General features: G+C 51.3%; 1 protein-coding gene across 1 annotated transcript; it reads left to right on the top strand.

Moving 5' to 3' along the window:
* Positions 1-3,470: 3,470 nt before the first annotated feature.
* On the top strand, positions 3,471-4,301 carry LOC116991098 (zinc finger protein 239-like; the record flags this gene model as incomplete). Its single annotated transcript, XM_033049450.1, has 2 exons — positions 3,471-4,254; positions 4,285-4,301. Coding segments are annotated over exons 1-2 (735 nt in total), but the record flags the coding sequence as incomplete, so codon positions are not given.
* Between the last annotated feature and the right edge of the window lie 7,051 nt (positions 4,302-11,352).

The raw sequence follows: 11,352 nt of genomic DNA, 5'->3' as shown, positions 1-11,352 counted from the left end.
GCACTGTATACTTGTATTTATACTTATGCATTTCAAATATGCATGTCATGTTGTATACTTTGGCAATATAACAATGTTTTTTTATCATGCCAATAAAGTTTTTTAATTGAATTGAATTGAATTGAGAGAGAAAGACAGAGAGACAGAGAAAGAGAGAGACAGAAAGAGAGAGAGACATAGACAGACAGCAAGACAGAGATAGATGCAGAGAGAGAGGGACAGGGAGAGAGAGAGAGAGAAAGACAGAGAGAGAAAGACAGAGAGAAAGACAGAGAGAAAGACAGAGAGAGAAAGACAGAGAGAAAGACAGAGGGAGAGTCTGAGAGGGAAGTCAGATAGACAGAGTTTGAGACATAGAGAGAGAGTGTCAGAGAGAGAGAGACAGACACAGAGAGAGAGACAGAGAAAGAAAGAAAGAGAGACAGAGAGAGAGAGACAGAAAGAGACAGACAGAGAGAAAAAGAAACAGACAGACAGAGAGAGAGAGAGAACAAAGGGGATTATGAAGGCATGAGGAGCTGGCCAAGGTAGACTGGAAATGGATCCTAGCAGGAATGGCGGTGGAATGACAGCAATGGCAGGAATTTCTGGGCATAATCCGAAAGACACAGGATCATTTCATTCCAAAAAGGAAGACAGATTCTAAGGGGAGTAGGAGGCAACTGTGGCTGACAAGAGAAGTTAGGGATAGAATAAAACTAAAAGAAAAGATGTATAACACCAAGAGTAGCCCGAAGCCAGAGGATTGAGAAACTTTCATAGGACAACAGAAGGAAACAAAACGGGCAATACGGGCTGAAAAGATGAAGTACGAAGGGAAGCTGGCCAGGAATATAAAGGATAGTAAAAGCTTCTTTAGATATGTTTAAGGGAAAAAGAGAGAGAGAGGGAGAGAGAGAAAGAGAGAGGGGGGGGGGGGTAGGGGACAGAGATATAGATAGAGAGAGAGAGAGAGAGAGAGAGGGACAGCGAGCCAGAAAGAGAGAGGGACAGGGAGAGAGAGACAGAGATAGAGAGACTGAGGGACAGAGAGAGGGGGGAGGGGGGGGGGGCAGAGAGAGATGGAGAGAGACAGAAAGACAGAGAAAGAGAAGCAAACAGAGAGGGGGGCAGAGAGGGGCTGAGAGTGAGGGAGACAGAGAGTGACAGACAGAGAGAAAGAGAGAGAATTTTACTAGAATGTTGCCTGGGTTTCAACAACTAAGTTACAGAGATAGGTTGAATAAGTTAGGTCTTTATTCTCTGGAGCGCAGAAGGTTAAGGGGGGACTTGATAGAGGTCTTTAAAATGATGAGAGGGATAGACAGAGTTGACGTGATCAAGCTTTTCCCTTTGAGAATAGGGAAGATTCAAACAAGAGGACATGACTTCAGAATTAAGGGACAGAAGTTTAGGGGTAACATGAGGGGGAACTTATTTACTCAGAGAGTGGTAGCGGTGTGGAATGAGCTTCCAGTGGAAGTGGTGGCGGCAGGTTCGTTGGTATCATTTAAAAATAAATTGGATAGGCATATGGATGAGAAGGGAATGGAGGGTTATGGTATGAGTGCAGGCAGGTGGGACTAAGGGAAAAAAGTTGTTCGGCACGGACTTGTAGGGCCGAGATGGCCTGTTTCCGTGCTGTAATTGTTATATGTTATATGTTATAGAAGCAGAGAGAGACAGAAAGAGAGAGAGACATAGAGACAGACAGCGAGAGACAGAGCGAGAAAGAGAGAGAGACAGAGAAACAGACAGAGACAGACAGATAGAGACAGAGATAGACAGAGTTTGAGACAGAGAGAGAGTCAGACAGAGGGAGAGAGACACACAGAGAGAAAGAGAGACAGACAGAGAAAAAGAGAGACAGACAGAGAAAGAAACAGAGAGAGAGAGAGAGAGAGAGAGAGAACAAAGGGGACTATGAAGGCATGAGAGAGGAGATGGGCAAGGTAGACTGGAACGGGATTCTAGCAGGAATGACGGTGGAACAGCAATGGCAGGAATTTCTGGGCATAATCAGGATCATTTCATTCCAAAAAGGAAGAAAGATTCTAGGGAGTAGGAGGCAACCATGACTGACAAGATTTTGAATTTGATTCCTTTATTGTCAGGGATTGTCAAGAGAAGTTTGGGATACAATAAAACTAAAAGAAAAGATGTATAACAGCAAAGAGTAGCCGGAAGCCAGAGGATTGGGAATCCATCATAGGACAACAGAAGGAAACAATATGGGCTGAAAATATGAAGTACGAAGGGAAGCTGGCCAGGAGTATAAAGAAGGACAGTAAAAGCTTCTTTATATATGTTAATGGTAAAAGAGAGAGGAACAGACAGAGAGAGGGAGAGAGAGAGAGAGAGAGAGGGACAGAGAGAGAGGGACAGAGAGAGAGAGAGACGCACAGAGAGTGAGAGAGGGATAGAGAGAGAGAGGCAGATAGAGAGAGGGACAGTGAGAGAGAGAGAAGAACAGAGGAACAGAGAGAGGGGGACAGAGAGAGCGAGAGAGAGAGGGGGACAGAGAGAGAGGGACAGAGATAATGAGTGAGGGACAGAGAGAGGGGGGTAGGGGGAGAGACACGGGGAGAGAGAGAGAGGGACAGAGAGGGAGACAGAGAGAAAGAGAGGGACAGAGAGAGAGGGACAGAGAGGGACAGGGAGAGAGAGAGAGGGAGGGAGAGAGGGACAGGGAGAGAGAGAGGGACAGAGAGAGGGAGGGAGGGAGGGGGAGGCAGAGTCACAGAGAGGCATAGAGAGAGAGATGGAGGAAGAGACGGACAGAGAGAGAAAGAGAGAGAGACAGAGAGAGCGACAGAGAAAGTGAGACAGACAGAGAGAGACAGAGAGATAGAGACAGAGAGAGAGACATAGAGAGAGAGAGTCAGAGAGATAGAGGGAGAGAGACAGAGAGAGACAGAGACAGAAAGAAAGAGAGCGACAGAGAGAATGTGCTGGAGTAACTCAGGGGGTCATGTAGAATCTGTGGAGAAGATAGACACAAAGTGCTGGAGTAACTCAGCGGGTCAGGCAGCATCTGTGGAGAGAATGAATGGGTGACATTTTGGGTCGAGACCTTTCTTTGGTTTAGTTTAGAGATGCAGCGCGGAAACAGGTCTTTCGGCCCGCGGAGTCCGCGGCGACCAGCGATCACCCCGAACACTAGCACTATCCTACGCACATTAGGGACAATAACAATTTTGCGGTGTCCGATTAATCTACAACCCTGAAAACCCACGCAGGTCAAGGGGAGAACGTACAAACTCCACACAGACAGCACCCGTAGTCAGGATCGAACCCGGGTCTCTGGCGGTGAGGCAGCAACTGTACCGCTGCGCCACTGTGCCGCGCAGAATTATATAAAGGTTTCCTCCGCCATAAACGCACACAATATGTGCTAGTAATGTCCTGTTTGCCAGCTTGTTGACCCTCTGTGTTCCCCTCCTGCAGGGTTTCGGAGCCGTTGCTGTGGACGGAGAGACGGGGACGTGAGCGGCCATTGAGGGCGGCCAGCATGCAGGTGAGCCCTCCCCCCCGCTCATTGTGCGAGGTGCGCTTCGATGGAGGACCACATGACGGGGCACAGCAAGGAGAAGCGTTATGTGTGTGACGTATGTGGCAAGGCCTGGCAGTACCCGAGCCAGCTGGAGATCCACCGGCGGGTTCACACAGGAGAACGCCCCTTCGACTGCGCGGAGTGTGGCAAGAGCTTCAAGATGGCGCAACAGCTGAAGATGCACCAGAGGGTTCACACTGGAGAGAAGCCCTATGGCTGCTCTACCTGCGGCAAGAACTTTGTCCAGTTGTCGGGGCTGCGGGATCACCGGCGGGTGCACAACAGTGAGCGGCCCTTCACCTGCTCTGACTGCGGCAAAGGCTTCAAGTCGTCACCAGGGCTGAAGAAGCACAGGCGCCTGCACACCGGGGAGCGGCCCTATACCTGCACCGAATGTGGCAAGGGCTTCATCCAGTCTGGCAGCCTGCTGGAGCACCAACGCACTCACACCGGCGAGCGCCCCTACACCTGTGCTCACTGTGGCAAGGGCTTCACCCACTCTAGCAGCCTACTGATGCACCAGCGCACCCACTCCGGCGAGCGCCCCTACACCTGCACCCAGTGCGGCAAGGGCTTCATCCGCTCCGACAGCCTGCTTGTGCACCAGCGCGCACACACCGGCGAGCGCCCCTACACCTGCGCTCACTGCGGCAAGAGCTTCACCCAGTCCCACAGCCTGCTGGAGCACCAACGCACCCACACTGGCGAGCGGCCCTACACCTGCGCCCAGTGCGGCAAGAGCTTCACCCAGTCTGGCAACCTGCTGGCGCACCAGCGCACCCACACCAGCAAGTGCCCCTTCACTCGCTCCTCCAAGCTGCTGTACCACCAGCGGGTGCACGCCGGCGACCGTCCCGTCCCCAGCACGGTGTGTGGAGAGCGCTTTGCCATGGCCTCCCACGCCCTGCCTCACCTGCGCGTGCACACCAGTGGCCAGCCTTACGACTGCCCGTACTGCGGTGAGGAGTTTGACAGCTCACGGGGGTTGCGGCAACACCGGCGGACACATGCTGGCGAACAGCTGCTCCCACTGTGACAAGAGAGCATGGGGGCTGCGGGAGCACCAGCGGAAACACAGTGCTGATTGTCCCTTCCCCTGCCCGTCCTGTGGTAAGGGCTTCACCCGCCTTGACCACCTGCTGGAGCACCGGCAAGTCCACACCGGCCAGCACCCCTTCGCCTGCCCGCTCTGTGGCAAGGCCTTTGCCTGCTCCTCCAGCCTGCTGGCACATCACAACGTGGATAGGCGCTGTTTAGGTAGATACAAAACGCTCGAAGGAAAGATGCTCCCTGTCCCGCTGAGTTACTCCAGCATTTTGTGTCCTTTTTTGTAAACAACATCTGCAGTTCCTTGTTTTTAAACCATTCTGGTTAACCATCTCCGCACCTTCCCCAAAGCCTCCACATCAGTCCTGTAATGGAGTGACCAGAACTGTATGCAATACTCCAAATGCTACCTGAGCAATGTTCCTTAAAGCTGCACATATACATTCCTCTCTCTCCCCCCTCCCTCCACTCTCCCCCCACTCATACACAAATTCTCTCCACTCCACCCTCTCGTGCCCCCATCCTCTCTCACACTCCCTCTCTCGCACGCTCGCTCTCACGCACACTCCCTCTCTTTCACACACACACAACACTCCCCCTCTCTCTCACACACACAACAGCCCCACCCCCCTCTCTCACACACACACAAACTCCCTCTCTCTCTTGCTCTCCCTCACACACACACACATTCTTTCACTCACACACTCTCATGCACAAACACCAAACATCTCCGCTCGGTTCGCAATAACCAACCTGATCTCCCGGTGGGCTGAGCACTTCAACTCTCCCATTCCGAATCCAACGTTTTTTGCCCTGGGCCTCCTCCATGGCCAGAGTGAGGACCACCGTAAATTGGAGGAGCAGCACCTCATATTTCGCTTGGGCAGTTTTCACCCAACAGTATAAACATTGACTTCTCCAATTTCAGGTAGTCCCTACTTTCTCCTCAGCTCTCCCTCAGCCCACTGGCCCCATTTCTTCCTTTCTTCTTCCCGCCTCCCCCACCCTCACATCAGTTTGAAGAAGGGTTAAGACCTGAAATGTTGCGTATTTCCTTCGCTCCATAGAAGCTGCCTCACCCGCTGAGTTTCTACAGCATTTTTGTCTCCCTTCGATTTTCCAGCATCTGCAGTTCCTTCTTAGGCATTTGAAAGCGTATTTTTTTTTAAATAAAGTTTTGACGCATTTATGCCTTACGTAACAAATAAAGCAAATTTATCCTGACCTCACTGTGAAATAATTTTATTTGGTCCGTAAATTAAAAATGGAGATTTGCTGAAAAACAGAAAGTAGTCAAATTTAAAAGAGAATTTTCCCAGCAGAATAAATCCCGGGAAAATCTTAGAAGCTTGGTTTATACTAATCACTGAAACAATGTATTAACAATGTATCAGGGCTGCCAACTCACACGCTTTGAGCGTGAGAATCACGCATTTGAATAAACTCTCACGCCCTCACGCTGATCAGAACTTTCTCATGCTCTGTGGTGAGAAATTCTGTAATCAACCAAAATTTAAAAACTCAGATAAACTGCATGGTCCGCGGGTGTTGGGAGAGCCGGGGCTGGCGAGGCGCTCGCTGCAGCTCCAGCCATGGAGCAGCCCCAGTGCAAGAGTCCCGGGCCGTCGGAGGCGTCGGAAGCGTTGCGCCGCTGCCGTGAGAGTCTCTGTGCCGAAGGGACAGACTCTCAAAGGAAGGTGGAGAGAGAGAGAGGGGAAGGACGGGGGGCGGGGGGGGGGGGGGGGGGAGAGAGAGGGGTGTGAGAGCAGAGAGAGGGGGGAGAGACAGAGGGGGCGTGAATGGAGAGAGGGGGGGAGAGTGAGGTAGGAGAGGGGGGGAAGAGAGAGGGGTGAGGGAAGAAAGAGATAGGGGGTGGAGAGGTAGGAGAGAATGGGAGAGGGGGAAAGAGAGATGGGGGCAAAGAAAAGAGGATAGAGACAGGTGAAAGAGGGGAGAGAGATCAAGGGGGAGTGAGGTGGGAGGGAGAAATGGGGGAGGGAGGAGGAGAGATGAGAGAGGGGGAAGAGAGAGGAAAGACAGAGAGAGAGAGAGAGTGTGTGGAGAGAGGGGGAGATAGAGAGGGAGGGGGAAGAGAGGGGGGAGAGAGAAGAGGGAGAGAGAGAGAAGAAAGGGGATAGAGAGTTAGGGGAAAGAGAGGAGAGGGGATGAGGGGGAGAGTCAGGTGGGAGGGAGAGGAGGAAGAGAGAGAGGGAAGGAGAGAGAGAGTGGGAGACAGGGAAGAGGGGGTGAGTGGTGAGACAGAGGGAGAGGGGGGAATGAGAGAGGGAGGGGAAAGATTGAGGGGGAGAGAGGGGGATTGAGAGGGGGGAGATAGAGGGATGAGTGAGGTGGGAGGGAGAGGGGAGATAAAGAGGTGGAGAGAGGGGAGGGAGATAGTGAGAGAGTGAGGAAAGAGGGGGACAGAGAGAGAGGGGTTGGGGAAGAGGGGGATAGAGAGGCAGGGCTGCCAACTCCCATGCATTGAGCGTGAGAATCACGCATTTCGCCAAACTCTCACGCTGATCACAAATTTCTCTCGCTCTGTTGTGAGAAATTCTGTGATCAACGAAAATTTCAAAACTCATATCAACTGCATGGGCCACGGGTGTTGGAAGCCGAAGCAGTGGCGGGGACAGATGCGGACGGGGAGAGCGGCTGGCGTGTGTTTGCCGGGATGGCGAGTTGCTCACTGCAGCTCCGGCCATGGAGCAGCTTCAGTGCAAGGTGTCGGAAGCGTTGCGCCGCTGCCGTGAGAGTCTCTGTGCCAAACTCGCTCAGGTGACCGGCATGGATCAGGCTACGGCTCGGTGCATCCAGGAGGACAACCAGTGGCTGCTGGAAGTAAGTACGAAGCACTGGGTAGAAACGGTGGAAGATAGTGGACTTCAAATGGGGGTGGTTGGAGAAAGCATCCTGCTGGCCTGCTAGATTTTCACTTATTGTAACTGCAGGAAAAATGTTCCCGATGTTGGGGAAGTTCAGAACCAGGGGTCACAGTTTAAGAATAAAGGGGGGGGGGGGGCGAGTTAGGACTGAGATGAGGACAAATTTCTTCACGTAGAGAGTTGTGAATCTGTGGAATTCTCTGCCACAGAAGGCAGTGCAGGCCAATTCACTGGATGTCTTCAAGAGAGAGTTACATTTAGTTCTTAGGGCTAACGACATCAAGTGAAATGGGGAGAAAATAGGAAAGAGGTACTGATGTTTGATGAATAGCCATGGTCATATTGAAGGGCAGTGCTGGCTCGAAGGGCCTATGGCCTATTCCTGCACCTATTTTCTATGTTTCTATGCTTGAGTATATGGCAATAAAACTCGATCACTTGATTTTGAAGCATTCATGCATGGTGGAGGTATAATGTAGTCATATAGTGATACAGTGTGAAAACAGGCCCTTCGGCGCAACTTGCCCACACCCGCCAACATGTCCCAGCTACGCTGGTACACAAAATTGCTGGGGAAACTCAGCGGGTGCAGCAGCATCTATGGAGCGAAGGAAATAGGCGACGTTTCGGGCCGAAACCCTTCTTCAGACTGATGGGGGGTGGGGGGGGTGGGGGGAGAAAGAAGGAAAAGGGGAGGAGGAGGAGGAGCCCGAGGGCGGGCGGATGGGAGGGTGGGAGGAGACAGCTAGAGGGTTAAGGAAGGGGAGGAGACAGCAAGGGCTAGCAAAATTGGGAGAATTCAATGTTAATGCCTTACGGACGCAAGGTCCCCAGACGGAATATGAGGTGCTGTTCCTCCAATTTCCGCTGTTGCTCACTCTGGCAATGGAGGAGACCCAGGACAGAGAGGTCGGATTGGGAATGGGAGGGGGAGTTGAAGTGCTGAGCCACCGGGAGTTCAGGTAGGTTATTGCGGGCTGAGCGGAGGTGTTCGGCGAAACGATCGCCCAACCTACGCTTGGTCTCCCCGATGTAAATCAGCTGACATCTAGAGCAGCGGATGCAGTAGATGAGGTTGGAGGAGATACAGGTGAACCTTTGTCGCACCTGGAACGACTGCTTGGGTCCTTGAATGGAGTCGAGGGGGGAGGTGAAGGGACAGGTGTTGCATTTCTTGCGGTTGCAACGGAAAGTGCCCGGGGAGGGGGTGGTGCGGGAGGGAAGGGAAGAATTGACGAGGGAGTTGCGGAGGGAGCGGTCTTTGCGGAAGGCAGACATGGGGGGAGATGGGAAGATGTGGCGAGTGGTGGGGTCACGTTGGAGGTGGCGGAAATGGCGGAGGATTGTGTGTTGTATTTGCCGGCTGGTGGGGTGAAAGGTGAGGACCAGAGGGACTCTGCCCTTGTTGCGAGTGCGGGGATGGGGAGAGAGAGCAGTGTTACGGGGTATGGATGAGACCCAGCTACGCTACCTGTTTTTGGTCCATACCTCCAAACATGTCCTATCCATGAATCAGTCTAGCGTTTTCTTAAATGTTGGGATGGTCCCTGCCTCAACTACCTCTTCTGGCAGCTTGTTCCATACACCCATCACCCTTTGTGTGGATAAAGTTACCCCTTAAAAATACTTCATACAAATAACATTGAAATCAAACATGATTTTAATACATCAAATTTCAAAAAGTCCCTACCATGGGAGGGGAAACACTCTTATTCCACACCCTCTCCCCACTCGGTTGCTCCACTCCCTCACCGGGTACATCCAAGGCCAGTGATAAGTGATCGCTCAGCCTCCCCCTTTCAAAAATGCTCCAATCCAATTTAAAGCATATATATTGCATTCAAGTGTAAGTTAAAAGACATAAAAGACACTTTTATGTGTGGGGGGTGGTGGGGGGGGAAGGGGGAAACTGCTTTTCTAAGTCCCTACCTGGTCGGAGGGGTTGCCTTCCTCCGAGCAGCGTCTTCGACCTGTCCTCGCGGCCTACCAGCGGGTCCTGGAGCGACGTTTCCCTGAGGGGACCTGGCCAGAACATCGGCCAGAACATCGGCTTTGGCGGCGGCGCAGAACGTCGGCGTTGGCGGCGGCGGCGCAGAACATCGGCTTTGGCGGCAGTGCAGCGCTGGAGCGCTATTGCGGAGCGGGCGATGCCTTTCCTGGGTCGCCGCGCTGGGACTCCAGTATGCTTGGTACCGCCGAGGAAAACACCGTGGAGCCGCGGTTCTGCGGAGCGGCCAGCTGCGACGTTTGAACTTACATCTCGCCGAGATCACCAGTGTGCGAAGCTCCGTCTGGCGTGGTCTGTTGGCTTGGAAGCCGCAGGCTCCAGTGGGAAGGCGGCCGTTCCTGGCACCCCTAGCTACTGAGGGTTCTCCCGACGCCGGAGTACCATCACCCGGCGAGAACATCGGGCGCCGTGGCGGCGACTGTGGAGGCCTCAATAGGGCCGACTATGGGTGGACAAGAGGATGGGGACTGGACTTTGTGCCTTCCCCCACAGTGGGAATCACTGTGGGGGGATGTTTTGGTGTTGAATTTCTTTATGAATACTGTGTTGTATTTTTATTAGTGTGCTGCAAGGACATCAGAATTTCCCCTGAATAAGGGGATTAATAAAGTATTTATCTATCTATCTATCGCTACAGTATGCACCATATTGCACAATTTCAAGCTGAAAAATGCAAAAGTTCCGTACCAATGGGAGGGGGACAAGGACAAGATAGTGGCTTTCATCCAAGTCTTACAAGCTTGTTTTAGTTCACAGACGGATACCCATTCTGGAACAAAGATGGAAGTAATTTGAAAACAACAAGTTGTCCTTCCGGAATGGGCAGCTGTACTGCAGCTGTGCCAAGATTTGAGAATAAGACTGACATTGCAAATATATGGGTCCAGCCTCCCTTGTTTCCCTTAGGCTACGGATCATATTGATAAAATGTATAATTACTCTAACTTTCCTTTGTTCTTTGAGTGGAGCCCGAGAAGCACTGAGCAACGTGTGTGATCTTTGTACATATCGCCACTCCCGTCTGGCAAATTGATTAAAAGATTGCTTTGGTTTACCTTTAACAATTTTGTTGCTGTCTGCTTTCTTTCAGAGATGAACTTTGACAACTGTGCTCTTTGGAATTCTTCAGAATTAAGGTTGCACTATCAATAATGAAAGAAAATGCCAACCATCCAGAAATGATCAGAAATTATTCTCGCCTCCATGCATATCTGTAACCGTAGGGCAGTCTGACATCTCCCCACTACTTCAAAGATAGTTCACACACTTGGCGACATTGTTTGGCCGCTGTTGTGTTTTATTTGTTTCATGGATTTGATTAGATTAGGAAATGTTTCCTTTCCTTCAAGGGTCTTTCCTCTGAGGAGTTTCTATAGCAACATGCCCACTCTTGCCTTTATGAAGAGACTGACGATTTGTACTGCAAGGTATGACGGACAAATAATGGATTAGCCGTACAAAAGAAAGTCTTCACGCATTTGTGCCTTATGTAACAAATAAAGTAAGTTTTTCCTGACCTCACTGTGTTCTTCAGAATTCATGTGCTATCAACAATTAAATTGATTAGTAGGACTGGATGTTACAATCCCTAAGGTTTTTCACTACAATTGACATTTGATATTGTTGGAGGTGACCACTAGGTGATTTTGCAACCAATCAGACACATCTTCAGTAGTGTACCTCAACGTCACTGGGTGTTTCGGCCTTTTATCACAAGACACCCTGAGTCGAGGCAAGCCCACAGCACGGTGATCAGACCCGGGTATGTGTCTTATGGTTAGCCTCTAGATGGTCAGGTGGCAGCCCAGACAGCATCTTTTCTCTTCAGCCACAGCCAGTGACTGCTCCATTCGGCTTTTTTTCATTCCATCTTCCTCTCT

This window comes from Amblyraja radiata, chromosome 32, assembly GCF_010909765.2.
Source record: "Amblyraja radiata isolate CabotCenter1 chromosome 32, sAmbRad1.1.pri, whole genome shotgun sequence".
In the NCBI taxonomy this organism is placed as follows: domain Eukaryota; kingdom Metazoa; phylum Chordata; class Chondrichthyes; order Rajiformes; family Rajidae; genus Amblyraja; species Amblyraja radiata.
The sequence above is the reverse complement of the archived record's forward strand: the minus strand, read 5'-3'. Positions and strand labels throughout refer to the sequence as shown.